An 18,982-nucleotide genomic window follows, 5' to 3' on the forward strand; every position below is an offset into this window, starting at 1 on the left:
ATATCTGAAAAGTATTTCATCATACAGATTACAATATAAACATTTTAAGCAATTCTTCTTTGAACATTTATTTGACTTTTCCCAAACTTTTAGTCTTACAAACAGGGATGCAATGAGCATCTTTGCCCATTTATATTTCTATGGGATAAATTTCTAGTTCAAAAAGTCTGCAGTTTACCTTTTGTCAGAAACTGAACAGGGCCGGACTTTTCAGACAGCAATGCAAACCAGAGGGAAATTCCACTTCTATCACTTCTTCACTGTGACATAGTGACCTCCTTTTTTTATAGAATATAAAACAGGACTAATGCTGAACTCAGAGTTATTTTAAGTAGTAAAATTATATATATATATATATATATATATATATATATATATATATATATATATATGACCAACCCAGTGCTGAGACACATAAATAGCCGCTGTTACCTTTACTATTATTGTTGTAACAACTACTCCAGCTATGAGTTCTAATCCTCCTTTTTCAATGCCTAGTTCAAGCTCTAACTCCTCTAAAAAGCCTTTCACATGATTTCAGTCTATAGAATCCTCTCTTTCCAGGCTGTTACATCTTTCCAAGATGTGGGTGTCTCTCTCACTCTTCTGGCACTTGGTATATTCTGTCATATTGTTTTCTCTCCGTGAACATCTTGTCAATGCAGCTAGACTCAGTTGCAAAAGGTGAAGGACCATTGCTCCTACCGTCTTCATTCTCATTACCTAACACACTGCCTCGCTCCGTCAACAACAATCCTTATCCCCTGAATGTCCCCTGAATGTCTGGTTTTCTGCCTCCCCTCAGATGTCCTGCGGTTTGACAACACCTACAGCTTCATTCATGCCAAGAAAGTCAGTTTCACTGTGGAGGTCCTGCTTCCTGACAAAGCTTCAGAAGAGAAGATACAAGAGCTGGGGTCAGTCACCCCAAAGTAATGCCTCCTCCCACAGCAGGCCTGGCTCCCTCAGTGTCTCCCTGTCAGTTTCTATCCCTTACAGCAGTCATTTTCCAGCACCCTGACACCCAAAGAAACTGGGCAGAAGAAAGACCTCAGCTGGATCTGGGGAGCTTTCACCTCAAAATTAGGAAGAGGGAGAGTAACAGGAGGGGGTCTCCTTGCCGTTTAGTTTACTAAGAATTCCCCAGGGGCTGGGCACCGTGACAGGATCTATTTGTCCTGTAAGCTGTGTCCACATCACCTACTTGTGACAGCTGAGAAACGAAGGGGTTGTCATGGGATGGCAGCAGGGAAGAAATTAGAAAAATGGGGAGAGATTGAGACTTAATACTTCAGGGAAGCCAGCAGCAGGGGAGGAACTTGCAGCCAAATGAACGTGTAAGGCTAGATCATAATAAGGAGTAACAAGGTAGCCGGTTGCTAGAATTATGGTGGGGCTCAGAGGCCCTTCTAGACTTCCTATCATTGAGGATGGGGGTCTTTGGCTTTCCTCAGGTGTCAGGAGGTGGCCAAGAGTCAGCATAGATCTTCCCACTCAGGGGTAGACAGGCAGGCCTTTCCATCACCTTGAGTGAGAGCTTCAGCAACTCCTGGGCCCACTGGCTGCCTCTTTAATTACTAATGATTGTCATTGATTCAGAGCTTCCCGGGACAGTGAGCTTTGGTACCCAGCCACTATCCTCCAATGAAAACAAAGCACAGGAAAATTACCTCCAGGGAACCCAGCTCTGGGCAGGGCGGCTGGGGATGGGTGTGCCCCGACGCTTCCACTGCCCTTTTCAGTGTGGCAGCTTCCCTTCAACTAACTCTCCATTTGAGCCTCCTACACAAAAATGACAAGTGGGATCCAGACAGTAGAACTCAGTGAGAGCATTTGCCAGTTTGTTTCCCACGGTGCTGGCCAACTCGCTTCCTGATGGACCTAAACAAGGCCTTGGCAGTTCCATTTCTGTGGGAGGCCTTTGGTGGGTGCCACGGGTTCCTAGTGCCTGGTGGGGCAGCTGCCCAGGCAGGAGGCCAAAGGCCAGGCCAGCATCTGGCAGAGCCGGGAGCTGGAGGCAGCCACAAATAGCCTCGGCCCCTCCATCCACGGTGACAAGCAGGAATAGCCATAGATGGCCACTGGGGCGCTCAGCGACCAGGAGGTGGAGGGCACCAGCTCTGGGCAACCATAGCTCTTGTCCTAACCCCATGTCCTGCAAACGCACACCACGTCCTGGGCTGCAGAGAATATGGGAAGGAGGCTCAGCCTGGGGAGCTGGTCCGGCGAAGCTGAAGGAGCTGGAGGAGGGGCAGGGCCGGCGCGGACCTGAGGGGGCCATAGGCCGCTAGGGCAGAACCCTCAGGAGGACATCCCGACTTTGGTTTACAACGCTCTGTTAGCAAAATTAACCAATGAATAAAGCAACGTTCAGCGCACAGGGAGTGGAAGTCAATGCCTACCGCCTCGCTCCTCGCTGTCCATCACTCCAAGCTCTGCCTCAGGAACCTAGCAACACTTAACAGCTAGTAGGCGGGGCGCATGCACAGAAACCACCGTCTACTCCTCTGGCGTGTACTTTCCCATGGGGCCCAACGGCCAACTTGCCTCTTGATTGGCCCAGCTGGTGGGCTGTCTTCCGCCATCTTTGCTAAGGGCAGTAAGGGTACTTCTGGTCGCCTTCACGGTCAGGGCGGAGGCCCCGCCCACTCGGACTTGTCAATGAGTGCCGAGGGTTCCTGCTCGCTGACACGTGCGGGTTTGGCGAGCTCGCTCAGCGCCCGCAGTGGGCCCTGAGTGGGAGGGAGGCGGGGAAGAGACGACCACGTGGTCTTAGGGACTCTCTCCTAATTCCGCGCCGGCACTGCCAATGTTTCAGGGGTTTTGAGCCCGGAGCCCAGCTTCCTGCGAAGTCACCGCTAAGAGACAGCGACGCCCAGGGCTGTAAACGGGGTCCTCAAGGGAGTCAGTGGTCTTCATTTTCCCCATTTTTACTTGATGATAATAAAAGCTAATTCTTTAATGAGCGCCTGCTGGGTACCACGCAACAACTCTGCTTACGCCTTGTTGCAAATATTCAAGGAAATAATACGTGTAAGGCATTTAGAAAAGAGCCTGGTACAAGTGAGCTGCTCATTTGTTTACAGACGTGACTAACAGCTAATAGAACAACTGGGATTTGAACTCAGAACTGCTTGTCTCTGCTTGTTCATAATGGCTGTGTCTTTGCTCACTGATACCCTCACAGGATTCACAAAACTGCACTCAACTGCACTCAGGAGGGAGGGGAAGAGCTCCCTCCTTGGTAATCACTAATTGCCAAGTCCCCTCATTCTGTTCTGATCATTTCCCTGAAGTCTTGTACCCCAACCCTGTTTCCCTGGCCTCATTTATTCATTCATTAATTCATCCAAGGTCCTGCCCCCAAGAGGCTCTGTCTAGGGGCATACGGACCCACCTGCCCACACCCACCTGGCCAGGATGCCCACCATTCACTCTCCCAGCCTCATTTACCGAGCTCATCTAAGAGCACAGGCTCTGAAGTCAATTCAGGCTTCACCACTTAGCAGTTGTATGACCTGGGAAAGTGACCCATATTTTCTGTGCCTCTATTTCCCCATCTGTAAAGTGGGGGGGGGTCACAGGTTGGTGGGAAGGTTTAAGGAAGTAATCTGTCTAGAGTCTTTCTTTAGCTGGTCAAGTCTTTAGCTGTTAGTCTTTGGCCAACGGTCTGGCCTGTAGTAAACACAATTAACGATGAGTTATAATTAATCCTCGTCCTAAGAGTGAACGCTGCCCTGTTCCCCATGTAACGAATGGAGTGAGGCTCAGAGAAGTACAGGCTCTTACTCCAGGTCACACAGCTAGGAAGTGTAGCATAAACCATTTGAATCCCGGTCTCTATGGCTGCCAAACTATAGTCAGTCCTGGGAGACGATGGTGCCAACCGCTCAACCGCTGAGAAAACATGAAGAAAATTAATCTGTAAAACCTAAGCCTGGGTAGGGGCTTCGGTGCGCGGAGGAATTTACAGACGCTCCCTGCTGGCGGGGACAGCACGACCTGTCTGTCCTTCAGTCTGGGACCTTCCAACGGTCCCGCTGCTTTGGACAGGAGAGCTAGTGGAAGCTGAGGCGGCAGCGGTGGCAGCACAGGCTGCAGTGACCAGGACGGCGGCAGAAGCGCCATGTCCGAGTCGCCCCCTCGGGATGCCGAGCGCGACCTTTACCGGGACACGTGGGTGCGATACCTGGGTGAGAGCGGGGCGAGGGGCACAGCGACTCCCCCACCACGTAGCTATGCCAAACAGGGGTCGCTGGCCGCCAGTCTGGGTCCTGGAGAAGGTGGGAGGATCTTAGTTCTCATTCTGCCCGGGCCAGAGACAACTCAGAGAGGGCTAGGGACTTGCCCAAGGTCACACAGCTCTGGTTGGCCCAGCCTGCCCGTGAGGTCTCTGCTGGTCCAGTCTCCTAGGTGGAAGCTCGGACCCTGCTAGGAGGAACAGGGTGAGTGGGGGGCCCTCTCCCAGCATGCCCTGGGCACTTGCTGAATAGCCAGAGCATCTGGGCTCCTATTTTACCTCATTGGCTCTGTCTGAGCTTCAGTTTCCTCCTCAGCAAAAAGAGGAACACAGGGCCTCTCTCATTTGGTGGTAGTGGTAAGGGTAGACTAAGATTAAGGCACAGAAAGGCCTGGCACATGGTGAGTGCCTGGTCAGTGGGACTGCCCTTGGTCAGTTTCTGTTGCTGCCAGTTTCTCCATTAGTGCATTCTTCTGGAACCAAGACTAGGAAGGCAAGCGAGTGAGTGATAACGGTGACTGGACTCAGCTCACCCACTATGGCCCTAAAGTCAAAGTAGGCATCATGGGTGCCATTTTATAGGCTGGGAAACGGGATCAGAGAGGTAAAATCACTTGTCTAAGGTTATCCAGCTACTGCTTACAGGCTGGGATTGGAACTAGCTCGATGGAGTGCCCCACTGTGGAGCAATCCATGGGCCCTGGAATTAAATGTCCCCTCCTAATCAGGCTACGCCAATGAGGTGGGGGAAGCCTTCCGCTCCATGGTGCCAGCAGCTGTGGTGTGGCTGAGCTATGGTGTGTCCAGCTCCTACGTACTGGCCGATGCCATTGACAAAGGCAAGAAGGCAGGAGAGGTGAGTGTTAGCCTGCCACGCAAACCCCCACCCCAGTCCGCCCCCCCCTTGTGGTTCAGTCCACAGCCTTGCATGTGGTAAAGTTACCGTGGTAAAAGCACGTGGGACAGTCCAATCCCCACAACCTCGCCTAGTGCAGTCTTTACCCCAGTTCTGGATATGGACGAGTCCACCCCTCATCCCTATATGTGGTACAGTCCAGAATTTAACACTCTTGTGGTCTGTCCCTGCCCACCACTGCCCTCACTCTGGTTCAGCCTCATACCCCTTTTCTACAGGGTTTCCTGCCTCTGTTCCTACCGGTTTCAGTGTTTCTTGTGCCTAGCAGGTGCCAAGCCCTGAAGAAGGTCGCAGCACCAGGGTGACCATAGCCGTGGTGGACACCTTCGTGTGGCAGGCTCTGGCCTCTGTGGCCATCCCAGGATTCACTATCAACCGTGTGTGTGCTGCCTCTCTCTACATGCTGGGTACTGCCACCCGCTGGCCTCTGGCCGTCCGGAAGTGGACCACCACTGCACTGGGACTATTGGCCATCCCCGTCATCATCCATCCCATTGACAGGTGGGCGCTGCTCCCAGCCTTAGGGGCCATCCACTTCGAACGGGGGGATACGCCTTGAGAGGTGTGGAGTGTGTGTACCCACTTTGCACAGAGTAGCAGAGGCAGGGCTGGCACTCAGGGCTCCAGAGGTAGAAAGGATAGCCGATGCCCTTGTCATATGATCTGGCAGGTACTTTGGCAATAAGGCTGGGGGGGGGTGCCTGGAGGGCATGGGACAGAGGACAAGTAAATTGGCAGAAAAAAACAACAAAAAGTCTTAGTGTTACAAAATCAGCAGAGGCAGGCAGGAACAGGTGCACCCTGGAGGGGATAGGTTTGTGGAGGTTTTGGTGACAGAAGCCCAACTAAAATTGAATTAAGTAGGAATTGTTTCGTGAAACTGAAAAATCTAGTTATGCTGTTTTCAGGCATGGCTGGATCTAGGCACCCAAATGATGTCATTAGGGGGCTGGGTCTCCTCATCCTGCTGCCCCTGCCTGACCCCATGTTGGCTTCACTCACTTTCCCCTCATGGGAGCAGAGATGGCCCCCCAGCAGCCCCCAGCTTCCATCCTACCAGCTTAGCAAGCCCCATAGGGATCTTCTTACTAGTGACTGCAAAAATCCAAAGGAAGACTGCCATTGGTCTATCCTGTCATTGTCCATTGGGCCCAAGGGTGCCCACCCCTGAGCCATTTCCACTTTTCTGATTTGCCAGACTTGGGTCATGTGCCTGCGCTTAGAACCAGAGATAGGGCCAGACCAACATAGAGTAGGAGGACGAGTCTTTCCCCAAGGGAACGTAGCTGACACTGAGGCCCTCAGTGAGTCTTTTAGCCAGTCTGTGCCTCAGTTTCTCCAACTGAGAAGAAGAGCGCGAAGGCTGCCACTTGGATGGTATCTGTGCATGCATCTGGGAGTCCCTTCCCTAGCCCTGACCACCTGCCTCCCGTTCCCCCATGAGCACCCCTTGGCCGCTTGCTCATCACCCTCCGCTGCCCCACAGGTCGGTGGACTTCCTCCTGGACTCCAGCCTGCGCAAGCTCTATCCCTCAGCGCAGAAGCCCAGCTCCTCCTGATCCCACCCTGGCACCGGGCCTGGGGGTTGGCCCACTCCCTGCTCTGTTCTAACTGCCTCCTCCTGATGGGGGATGCGATGCCTGGCTCCCTGGGGTCTGAGGCCCTGGCACCTGAGTGGGTTTGAGCTGGATGGAAACTGAGAGACAAAGGCCTCAGGGAGCAGCGGCCACAGCGACTTGCAGACAGCGTGGGACCTGAACCCCGTCTCCCTCCATGAAATTCATCATACTAAGTGGGAGTGGACCCTGGGCGGGCCCAGCCCTGTCTTTTGACAGGAAAGCAGCGTCCTCCCATGGAGGATAAGGGGACTGAGGCCCACAGAGGGCAAGGACTATGGCCAATATCAGTTGGCACGCTGGGGACCCAGGACTCCCAGTGGCTTGGCCGAGTCCCCCCTTGGCAGTGTGGCTGGACGGAGGAACAGGAGGCCCCGGGAGGAAGGCAGGAGTGCAGTAGCGGGGACCCTGAGGGCTGATTCTCTGGCCAGCCTGTCCCTGGGGTGGGGCTGCTGCGGCCTGCCTGGAAGGCAGGACAGCCCTGGTCCAATAAATCCTTACGACATTGCGTTTTCTTCTCCTTTTCTGTTGGGAATGAGCAGCGATGTGGTGGTGAGCAGGGCTGGGGCTGACACCACGGGCCAGGCGTCACTCTGTCTAGCACCGGGTCTGTCTGGCCCCTCCAGTCCACCGGCACTCTCCTGCAGTGGCCTGGGAGTCCACCCTTGGCACTGCAGCTTCCGTGGGGTAAGGCATTGCCCTCTTTCTGCAAGCCTCCTAAGGCACCCACACTTCTGGGAGGGGAGCCTGTTGGGCAGATGCCACCTGAAGTTGCCTGAGATGAAGACAGCCCCCATATGAGTATCACATGGGCCTCCCATTAGGGGACTCAGGAATCCTGGAGAAAAGGGTGATCCAGGGGCTGTCCCCCACCCCACTTACCTGCCTCTCTGCCTGTCCCCCCTTGAAGGTGGGACCTGGGCAGAAGCAGGACCGGGACCCTCATGCTCAGCCCTGCCCCAGCCACAAATCAGTTAGGGTGAAGACCCTGTGGCCCCACCTTCACAGCTCAGGGGCAGCCCACTGGGCTAACCCGTCCCCTAAGAGACCAGCTGATCCTGGATGGGGACTTACAGGGGCTGGGGGGCCATGTAGGACTGTTGGTTAGATAGGACGGGGGCTGGGGGGTTGTGGCTCCTCCTGTTCTTGAGGTGTCTGCAGCTGCAGGGTGAGTCCAGTGGCCTGCCCCAGAGTTGGGGTCCCTGAAGGGTCAGGGTGGGCCTTTCTCTGCGCCCTTTCTCACCCTGCACTGGTAGGGTCCCTTTCCTACTCCCCCATGACCTCTGCCCAGTTTCCTGCTGCTCCCCCAGCTCCCTTAAATGCTCTGAGCCCCCTTACTCCCCAACCCTCTCTCTCCCTCCTCCCACACTGCTCTCTATTCCAGTATCATCTCCCCCCAGGGCCACACCCACACCTGCATCCCTATGACATCTGGGTTCTGCCACCAATTGATGTTCACTTCTCTCCACCTTCTACCCTTTGGGCCCCCACTAAAGCTGGGAGCCATCCAGGTCAGAGTCAGGCTTCTGTGCTCTTGGGCACAGTCTAAGCTCTCAGCCTGGCCCCAGCCTTGTGTGCCTACCTATCACCTGCCATCAGAGCCTCTTCCCCCGCCACGTTCCTCAGCTGGAAATCCTTTTCCTCTTGGCCAGCACTGAACTTCCTTCAGAATCTGCCCCAATGCCCCTTCTGTTGTTGCCCCTCAGCTCTGCCCTACTATGGGTCCCCTCTAGCCTCGGCTGCCCCATTGGTGGTCCTGCTTAGTAAAGAACTACTGGGGTGCAAGTGCCTAGCACATAGTAGGTGCTCACACTTGCAGGCATTCTCAGACTAGGCTAGTGGAGAGAAGATCTGTGGACGGAATGTCTGTGGCAGGGAGAAACTCCCCCCAGCTGTCCCCCAACACACACACCTTACCCCACTCCCTGCTTTGTTCCAGAGATGGACAGGTTGATAGGGGAAGGGCACACTGGGGAAGGTTTCTGGGCAGGGTCTACTGGCCGTGTCCTCACTAAGGCCCTTCTCTGGCTGCACCAGCCTGGGCTGGACTGCCAGGGGATGGTCTCTTGCAGGCATGTAATCAGACGGACATCATCCCAGCGGTGAGGACGGAGCCCCAACTCGATGCCTGCCACCTGTGCCTTGGCACCTGCATGCCCTCCTCGGCCCCTGTCATGCCTGGCTACGTGGTTTTTGTTGCCCCATTCAAAGCTTGTGGCTTCCTCCAGCTGGTGAGGCTAATGGGGACTGCCAGGAGCTGGGGGTACCTGGGAGGTTCTGGGGGAAGTGAGGCAGAGCTGGGGTGTCTGGGCTGGACAAAGGGGTGGAATCAGATCATACTGACTTGCTCTGTGGTCTTGGACAAGTCAGCTTGTCTGAATCTCAGCTCCTTTCTCTAAAAGAAGCAGAGGCCTGGATTGCTACAGAATTGGGTAAGCAGGAGGATGATGTACTCACCATTGATCATCTGTGTTTACATGTGCCCACGACTTGTATTGTTCTTCGCATCCTCAATTAGCCCCACGAGGAGGTAGACCTAACGCCCCCGTTTTCCAGACAATGAAACAGGTTCACCGAAGGGAATGCCCCATCGTCTAACCACCAGCTGCAACTTAGCACATCATTCTCCAGAGCAAAACAGGTTTTTGAGCAAGACAGGGATCTTGAACAGGACTTAGACAGGAAACAGGCCCAGGAAGGGTGATGACGATCAGGCGAGGGCCAAGCTGGGGTTGTACCTGTTCTGGCTTTCTGCACCATCTTAAGGAGCTAGTGTCCCCCCAGATATTCAGGAAGATTCTTTGCTGACATGGTCCATGCCTCCCCACCTACACACTTGGAGCAGACCCCTATTGCCGCCTTTGGCCATCGAGTCCACTGTACAGTCTGGTGGTGAGCACTGCCCAGCCCTTAGCCGGGCTTGGACCCTGACTCCTGGAGGTCCCACAGGAGGAAGAAGGATGGGTTGGGTGGGGTCTTCCCCTCCAGCAAGCGGGGCAGTGGGCACTGACACATGAGCCTCTTGGTGTGAGCCTGATGCAGAGCCGGGTGGGCTCACCTGGGAGCCTGAATTTGGAATCCTTGAATTGTCCTGGCCCCTTCTCTCCTGTCCTCATGCCTGCCTGGACTGCCCTGGGGGACTTGTCATGGGCCTTCTGTGTTTTCTAGATTAGCCCCTACTTTCTTCTCTGCTAGCCCGGAGCTCCCCACCTTGTCCCAGCCTCCTTGAGGGACTGGCTTCCTGGCTGGGGTTGGACATCTGGACTTTAGTGTGCAACTTTAGCCTGGTTCGTCCCTTCCTACAGGTAAGGGACATGGGCTGAGCAGAACACAAGGGAAAGGGAACCCCTGGCTCAGGGACTCCTGTTCCTCCTCTTCTGGTGAGAGCAGGAATAAAGGAAGGGCCAGGTGGCAGGGTCAGAGGGACACTGGGCCTCAAGGGACCTGGCCCTGGTTTGCCTGCTTTTCTCTCTTGCTGGGTGGCCTTGGACAAGCCCTTCAGTGTCTTGGCTTCATGTCCACCCCATCTGGTTTTCTTTCTAGCCCAGGATGGAGCCGTGCTGGAGGCTCCATACCCAGCCGACACCAGCACCATCTTCCTGGGCTCTGAGCTCCATGTGGAATTTTCTATGATTGGTAGCTCCCATCAGCCCTTACAGCTAGATGGGAACTAGTGTGTCACCAGCCCCAGCCAGGATCTGGCAGTGGTGCCTATGCATTACAGCCTCATCAGGCATCATGGGTACTGGACCTAGGGAAGGGTGCAAGGTAGGATGGGACTATTCAAAGGGTGGTGTCTCTGGGAAGGGTGGGACAGGGGCTGTCCCACCAGCCAGGGCCAGAAGGGAAAGATCCCCAGTTGGTGCCCTCTGGGAGTTGTTGGGTGGTCCCCTCCGGGTCAGGGAGCAAGATCCCTTTACTGGCCCTTTGGCCTCTGGAGCCCCTCCGTGAAGTGGGGATAGTGTCAGAATCTTCCCAGCGCTGTTGTGTAGATTGAATGGGGCAAAGCTTAGCTCAGTGCCTGACATGCAGAATTCTCAACAAATGATGGTGTGCGGTGGTGTTGAAGCAGGGCCAGACCAGACCCCATTTCAGGGTTGCTCTCTGGGTTCTGCTGACCTCCTGGCCCGAGCCTTCCAGGTGTCTGGTGCATGGCCAGGATGCCTGTTCCCACTTCCTGCCCCGAGATATCCCCGAGAGATTGAAGCTCTGCTTCCAAGGCTTCAGTTTTATCAATACTCCTGAGATGATGTGAGTGTCCTTAGGGTCTTGGTTTCCTCACCCCCCACTTTCCAAAGATTGCTCAGCCTAGATCTCCTAGGTCCCCACCACAGGTTTATGTACACTGCCAACCACTGGTCTCGGACCCAAAGTTCCCATCTGATGCTGCCAAGAAGTCCTGTTCCTTCCACAGGGATACAAAGAGGCGAGCCACATTTACCAAAGGTGTATTGTATGCCCTACCCTGTAACCAGCATTCGATATACATAACTTCTCTTAATTGCCGGGGAGGTGAGGAAACTGAGGCTTAAAGTGGCTCAGATTAACTTGCAAAAGAGCTTGCCCCTCCTGTAATAGTTTCCCATGGCTGGCTGGATCAACACAAGTGTCTTGGCCTGGAATGGGCAGTGTGAGGTATGTTGGGAATGGACTTTTGGCCCCTCTGGGGTTTGACCAGCCTCTGCCCCTCATACCAGGACGTCTCCCTGGCTCACTGATACTGATGACAGGGCCTCTGCTCATGGTGGTGTTGACATCTCCCTGGCATAGGTTTCCCCATCATCCATCACTCACTGCTGCTGACTCAGGGCCGAGAGCCTTGTGGCACGTCTAACTACAGGTCTGGACAGCGGGGTCTAAGGAGCCCACAGCACCTACCAGTTTTACAATAAAGAGATGTTCACCAATGACTTCAGCACTCGTGATTTTCCTGAGGCAGGGAAACGAGGCCCCCAGAACAGGGGTGAGTGTTGGGCTTCCTGCGAGGTGATGCTCGTAGACATGAGCAGGTCCTGTGTGTGCCACAGGTAGGTTTGGGCAGGAGCAGTGAGGTGATGGGCAAACCTGTGGCCTGCCTGGGCTCAGGGTGCTTCTCTGTTCTTTAATGTTTGCTCAACGGCCCAGCAGCCCCCTAGGGCTGAGGTTGGGCCTTTTCTGGGCCCTCTTGGAGGTCCACTTTGTACGTTCTTTTGCTGTGGGCCAATGCATGGTATGCTAGAGCTGCTCACAGGGGCCAGAACCAATCATTAACATCTCAGGAGTTTCGTGAGCTCCTGGTTAAACACAGCCATTATTAAAAATTAAACAATATAAAAAAATAAACAATGTATAAACTTAGGCTTAAATACATTATATAAGAAAACAAAGCTAGGAATAAGTTCTCATCACAAGAAAAAAAATGTAATTCTGTGTGATGATGAATGTTAACTAGACTTTGGTGGTGATCATTTTGACTGGGCTTTCTCATACTCTGTTCCCTCCAACATATACAAATATCAAATCATTGCTATATACCTGAAATTAGTATGATGTACATATCAATTATATCTCAAAAAACAATTAAGCCAAAAAAAAAAAAAAGCCCCACAGGTAGTAAATATTCAAAATGTATTTATTTAATTTATTTTTTTTAATTGGGGAATAGTGTGTTTTTCCAGGACCCATCAGCTCCGTGCCAAGTCATTGTTTTTCAATCTAGTTGTGGGGGGCGCACCTCAGCTCCAAGTCAAGTTGTTGTTTTTTTTTTCAATCTAGTTTTGGAGGGCACAGCTCACTGGCCCATGTGGGAATTGAACCAGAGACCTTGGTGTTATGAGCGTTGTGCTCTAACCACTGAGGTAACTGGCCACCCCATCAAAATTTATTGCTTCCTAATTATTTTACTAGATTGAACTGTTATCTATACTTTTGAGGTTATTTACATCTCTTGTATTTATTTGGTGGACATGCCTTCTTGTAGTGTACACACTGCTTCTCAACTCTGTGTACCATGAGTTTACTTGGGTAGCTTGACGTAGGCCATGATGGGAATATTTACACCACGGAGATCAACAAATCAGGGTCTCCCTGCTCTGGGGAGCCAGTGGTTAAACATTTACCAGCGCACCACTGTTCTGGCTCTCCTGCTAACCCAGGAGATGGATCAGTAGCACTACTCCCCTTTCCAGACCCCCATTCTAAATATCAGAGAGGCCAAGTGACCTGGCAGAGGCCTCACAGCCTATAGGGTCACAGGTAAGAGGCAGCCCTGGTCTGCTCTATCCTTTCCCAATACAGGGAGAAGAGAAGGCAGCCTGGGCTACAGCCCCGGCTTGTCCAGAACCCTGGCTCCAGGTTTCCTCCCACCCCTGGCTGCGACCCTAGCACCTGATACTTGGGTTCAGACCCTTCTTCCTCCTCCCTGGCTGTTCCCTCTTACTCCTGTAGCTTCTGTCTCCAAGGTTTTGCTATCACATTTCCTATCTGTCCCTTGCAGGCCTGGATGAGGGCAGCAGCCTCGGGCTTGCCCCTTTCCAAGCTTTTCTATCTGGCTAACCACTTCTTCGAACATTCAGAACCAAGTCCAAACTCCTGTGGTGGCTCTCAGAGCCTTGCGTGACCTGGACAACCCCGTCCTTGTCCCCCACCCCCAATTTTATTTCAGCCATGCTGTCCTTTTTGGTTTCTTGGATTTAGCATTTCTCTTGACTGGGCTTTCTCATACACTGTTCCCTCCAATTGGGGCACTTCCTTTCAGCCTCGCCCTTACTCCTTCCTGCCCGCACACCCACCCTCCTCCACGACAAAACACCCTTCCTCAGTTCACCCCTTTAAGGAAGCCTCAGGCCCCTTAGGGGCTGGCTTGGGAGTCTTTTCTGGGGTCCCTCCACACCAACCCTTCCCCCATTGCCTGGGAAGATGCAGCACACCCCTGCTAAGATTGGGGGAGAGCAGTAATTTCCCATCCTCAGCCTTTGTCCTAGAGCACGCTGGGAGGTGCGTCCCTCGGTGGCCACCTTCATGCAATGCTCATCAGCGCCGTAAGGGGGCAGCACCTCCCAACAGGCTTCTGTTGGCTGTTTCAAATTTCCGCCAGGGTTGTTCAGAACAGTATCTGTTAGTGTGTGCCAGGTCCTATGCTAAGTGCTCCCTGTGATGTATCTCATTTACTCTTTACCACCACATCATGGTTAGGTCTCTGTTTCCTGGAGTTGGCATCACTGGCGCAGCTCACATAGTCCCCTCCCACCCTCCTCTCCAGACCTCTGCTCCCTAACCCAGTACTGATTCCATGCCTACTGACTTCCTGCCCATAGTTCTCTACACAGTCAGGGGCAGAGCTGACTTACAGGCTGTGTGACCACGGGCAAATTACCTAACCTCTCTGAACCGGTTTCCTCACTGTACAGAGTTGCCCTCCAGTCTAGCTATGGGGACCCACTGGGCTGACACACTGAAGCTGCTGTGAGGATTACAGGAGAAATGGCTCCAGAGTATTTAGCCATGGGACTCACAGAGAGAACTCCACAAACATTGGGTATTATTAATGTAGCAAGAGACATTACTCCAGGGTGAACGACTAAATTGTTCCATCACGGATTAACCCAGATATAAAGTATGCCAATTATATGGTTCAGGGATTCCACTCCTGGGAATTTATTTACAGGAAATAATTGGATGATTATTAGATGTGTATCTAAGAGTAATTGTCATGGTCTTATTTGTACGAACTAAAATCTTGGGAACTCCTTAAGTGCCAATGCAAAAAGCAACCTTCTAAACTGATCATGCTGATGGCTGAATCTCCCCAGGTGCCCTCCTCTATTCTGACAGCTGCCAGGCCCCAGTCTGAACACCTCAATCTGGCATTCAGAACCTCCAGGCTTGGCAGGCTCATCTCTCACCATGCCACATCCCTGCACCCACAGTCATGCCTCCGCTGACCCCATTCCCTGGGTATACCGGGAATGTGCCTTCTGTGCCTTTGCTCAGGCCATGCCATCTGCCAGGAATGCCCTCTCCATCCCCATTTCCCTCTGTTCCCAGCCTTGAAGGCCCAGCTGTAAGGGTGCCTGCTCCATGAGCCCCTTTAAGCCCCTCAGACAGAATCATCTTGCTGTACAGCAGCCTACATAATCATGGTCCCTCCTCCCTATCGACAGGAGTTAGGAAATGACACCGACAGAGAACATGAATGGAGCTCCTAGTATGTGCCAGGCACTTTGGTAAGCATTGTGTGGTGTTACCTGCATAAGAGCCTGTGATAATGCCACCATTATCGTCCTTAAAAAAATTAGGCAGTGTGGAGTTTCCTCAAAAAATTATGCATAGAATTACCATATGACCCAGCAATCCCTCTCCTGGGTATCCACCCAAAAAATCTGAAGACATTTATCCATAAAGACACGTTGTCATGCAGGGCGGCCTGCGGGGTCTCTGCTCCCGCTCCCCACTTAAGAATGCAGGACCTGGCGAGGCCAAAAAGGAACACCCACGGAGCCATAGGTAGGGGAGTCATACCACTATATTCTCGCTGGCGGCATCCGCCTCTGCAATCCGCTCTTGCTAGCTCAGCCGCCATCTTCTTGCTAGCCTCCATTTCCATTTTTTCTGCTAGCGTAGCCACAGCCGTTATATTAGTGGCCAATGGCTTACGGGTTACAGCTGACGGCCAACTAGCCACAGCTGATGGCCATCCAATCACAGTTGAAGGCCATTTACTACCTGAACCAGCACCTTTCCACGTGAGGCCGAGAGCCTGGAAACTGCACTCCTGGCTCTGTCCCCAAACATGTGTCCTCCAATGTTCATTGCAGCTTTATTTGCGGTGGCCAAGACCTGGAAACAACCAAAATGTCCTTCGATAGATGAATGGATAAAGAAGTTGTGGTATATATACACAATGGAATACTATTCGGCGGTAAGAAAAGATGAAATAGGAACATTTGTGACAACATGGATGGATCTTGAGAGTATAATGCTAAGCGAAATAAGTCAGACAGAAAAAGCAGAGAGACATATGATTTCACTGATATGTGGTATATAAACCAAAAACAACAAAAGAACAAGACAAACAAATGAGAAACAAAAACTCATAGACACAGACAATAGTTTAGTGGTTACCAGAGGCTAAGGGGGGTGGGGGGTGGGAGATGAGGGTAAGGGGGATCAAATATATGGTGATGGAAGGAGAACTGACTCTGAGTGGTGAACACACAATGGGATTTATAGATGATGTAATACAGAATTGTACACCTGAAACCCATGTAACTTTACTAACCATTATCACCCTGATAAAGTTAAAAAAAAAAAAATTAAGTCCGCTATGCTGTAAGTCTTCTATCAGCATTGACTCTTACTATCATTAAATCCTATGTGAGGGAAGAGGACTGAGGAGCCTTCTCTAAAATCAGGAGACATTGCAGGCAGGTAGGGGGCACAGGTAGGGGAATATGGAAGTACGTGGCCTAGGCCCAGCTCAGCTGTGCTTTGGCTCAACTGTGGGCTCCAGGTAAGGCTCGTTCCTTCCCCAGCCTCCTCTGGGCTTATTTAAGGAGGCTTGTGGGGGGCGGGCAGTGTTTCTTTTCATTATGGCCGCCCCTGGGGAGCTTCTGAGGGTTGCCCTGATCTTGCTGTTTGGTAAGGTCTGGGAAATGGGGTTCCCTTGGGAGCTGGGGTGGTAGATGGGAGTCCTCCTCCTGCCTTCCCTGCCCCTGAGCTAAGCATCCGTCCACCAGCCGTGCACCTGGTGAGTCCTCTGGAGGATAACTTGTCCCATCGCACCTGGCCTAGGCTGCTACAGGAGCCAGACTTGGGATCCTGGGGATACAAGGAGGAGGGGACTCCCATCCTGATGGCCTGTGAGTCACTCTGCCAGTGCCCTCCAACACTCAGACCCATCTCCCAATGCTCCCTTCCCCAGAGTCCCTTGCTGTGTCCCCCATTGAGCGCCGAGGACACCAGGACACTGGGTCACCTGTTCTTCTCCCCAGACCTTTACCCTATGTCTGAGAGCCTTTTAGCCCATCCCAGGCTGAGCAGGACCTTCCGGGAGTCCAGGACAGTCCTGCTTCTTGAAGCTTGGGCTCCCCAGCCAGGCCACCCTGGGGGCAGGACCCCACCCTCACCCTGCCCCCCTGGCCTCTAGGGCAGAGACTGGCATGTAGTAGGTGCTCAGCAAATACTCAACAGATGCCTTAACATTTTTCTCCTTTTTATTTTTTAATTTTTTAATTTTTCTCCTTTTTAAAATTGCTCTGTCCTAGGCTCTCTGGGTCGGGACAGTCCCTCAGAGAGGCAGTGTGGCAAGGTGGTCAGGAGCCCAGAGTGTAAAAAGAATGAGCTGGGGGTCATGTTAGGAGTAGGCTTACTCAGAGGCCAGTTGTTCACACAGAGAAGAAGCAGTTACTCCAACTCCAACTCCAACTCTACGTGGATGAGTGTGTAGGCTCCCAGAGCCAATACCTGAACTGCTTCCAGAGGAAGTACACCTTCGTCTTCAATTAGGGGTCTGTGGATTTGCGGGTGGAAAGGCAGGGAGGGCAGAGAGCTCATTCCTACCGTGGGGTCTCACTTAGCTGAGCTACTGGTATAATCACGTGGAGAGGTCTGTCTTGTTGCACTTGGTGGTAAATGACCCACCATTTTTTGTGTCTGGTTTTAATTTACCTGGGTCTCACCTGTCCACCTGGGCTGTCTTTCCCAGCCAGGGTGGCTGCAGTGGCCTTAGAGTCTTGTCACTCATCGCTGACTTTGAAACTTCTGCCCTTTGCTCAGGCAGAACACATCTGTCCCCAAATTCTAGTAATGGGGCAGATATTCTTTAATGTGGTTTTAAGGAGCAAGAAGGTCCCATAGTGTGAGCCTCTCCATGGCTTCCCAGGAATCTCGTTCTGGCCACTCTCCAAGCTGATGAGTCCCTCTGTCACCCTTGACTGTCCCCCTCTCAATGGGCCCCAGGTCTGGCCCTTGGTCCTGGTAGGATAGTGAGATGCTCATGTTTGATGGTGTGGAAGAGGATGAGGGGAGGGCGATATCCTAGGCCCAGAGGGAGGTGTGGAGATTCTCTTCCTGTTACTCTGCCTCCCCTTCCAGGCCTGCTTTGGGCAGAATTGAGGGTCAGCCTAGGAAAGGGGTACTGGATCCCCCCATAGAGTCTCCAGATTTAGCAAATAAAAACACAAGATTTCTGCTTAAATTTGAATTTCAGATAAACAATGGGTTTTGTAGTATAAATATGTCCCAAACATTACATGAGACATATTTATACTAAATTTTAAAGAGTTAAGTGGGTGTCCTATACTTTTATCTGGCAATCCTGACACACGGGAATGGCAGTGGGATAAGGGATTGAGAGCTGAGACCTAGAACCCACAGCCCTGGATCTGGCTTGAGCTCCGACCAAAAGAGAGGCCCTCACGGTCTCACATTTCTATGTGCACAATTAAGTCTGGGATCAGGTGTGGCCCAAGGATCACCAAGGGGATTAGGAAGGCCAGAGAGCTCTTGATAGATGTGATTACGTGTGTGTATGTATGTGTGTGTAACCTGGGTACCATGGCCTCTGATTATCTGGATGCTAAAAGCCTAGGGCTACTTGGAGTTTGTCCTTTCTTTGCAGTCATCCTATGCAGAGAAATGTACTTGATAGTAAGTGGGGAGAGGAAACAGGTCCTGTAATGGCACATATAACCTTGTCATCACGGGAACTACAGAGCACAAAAGACAGCTTACACTGCTTGGAGATTGTCCCAAAATGTTGCTAGAATTTCCTAAATCCGTACATCTCTTTCTAAGAGCCACACTTTTAAGAGCTGTTCTCAATGTTACTCGTTACTTCATTTATAGAACAGAAAATGAAAATCCTGAAACTCAGAGAATCACTAATACTTAGGCATATGCTAAGGTCGTGTTTTATAAAATAGGGTTATATGTGCCATTATAGGACCTGTTTCCCCCCACTTACTATCAAGTACATTTCTCTGCATAGGATGATACGTACATCTTTGTATTCTCCTGTGAAAGCGAACAGCTACATAGAATCCAAGTGTCTGGCCAAACTGTAACTTATCCGGTGCCATATTGTAAAACCACACAAGGGTTCCAATCTGTGCCTGTTCTAAACCAGGGAGGGAGTGAGGAAATAAATACTTGTGCATAAGGGAAAATCAGAAGAATTTTCCCTCCCTTAGAGCTGTTTGCTTCTTGCTGGAGAAGCAGCCTGGGCTGGGT

General features: G+C 52.1%; 2 protein-coding genes across 4 annotated transcripts in view; both read left to right on the forward strand.

Moving 5' to 3' along the window:
* SEC14L2 (SEC14 like lipid binding 2) overlaps positions 1-2,378 on the forward strand; it is a 20,440-nt gene extending 18,062 nt beyond the window's left edge. For both annotated transcript variants that reach the window (XM_081037088.1, XM_081037090.1), the window contains exon 12: positions 806-2,378. In XM_081037088.1, coding sequence (XP_080893214.1) covers positions 806-936 — 131 coding nt within the window. In that variant the 3' untranslated portion in view covers positions 937-2,378. The remainder of the gene's footprint in view (positions 1-805) is intronic.
* Positions 2,379-3,991: 1,613 nt separating this feature from the next.
* On the forward strand, positions 3,992-7,280 carry MTFP1 (mitochondrial fission process 1). 2 transcript variants are annotated; one of them, XM_081037572.1, is made up of 4 exons: positions 3,992-4,193; positions 4,969-5,096; positions 5,422-5,657; positions 6,643-7,280. In XM_081037572.1, the coding sequence occupies exons 1-4, from the start codon at positions 4,127-4,129 to the stop codon at positions 6,713-6,715; spliced, it is 504 nt and encodes a 167-aa protein (XP_080893698.1). In that variant the 5' UTR covers positions 3,992-4,126; the 3' UTR covers positions 6,716-7,280. The 2 variants fall into 2 exon arrangements, with proteins under 2 accessions (XP_080893698.1, XP_080893699.1); XM_081037573.1 differs by having other exon boundaries at positions 5,425-5,657.
* Positions 7,281-18,982: the final 11,702 nt, after the last annotated feature.

The sequence above is a fragment of the Rhinolophus hipposideros genome, assembly GCF_964194185.1.
Source record: "Rhinolophus hipposideros genome assembly, chromosome: 24".
NCBI lineage: Eukaryota > Metazoa > Chordata > Mammalia > Chiroptera > Rhinolophidae > Rhinolophus > Rhinolophus hipposideros.

Bases quoted from the DNA above. Each gene is read 5' to 3' on its own strand.
- MTFP1 (XM_081037572.1), top strand. From the start codon at position 4,127: ATGTCCGAGTCGCCCCCTCGGGATGCCGAGCGCGACCTTTACCGGGAC. The intron at 4,194-4,968 runs GTGAGAGCGGGG...CCTCCTAATCAG, and splicing joins CACGTGGGTGCGATACCTGG to GCTACGCCAATGAGGTGGGG. The intron at 5,097-5,421 runs GTGAGTGTTAGC...TCTTGTGCCTAG, and splicing joins AAGGCAAGAAGGCAGGAGAG to CAGGTGCCAAGCCCTGAAGA.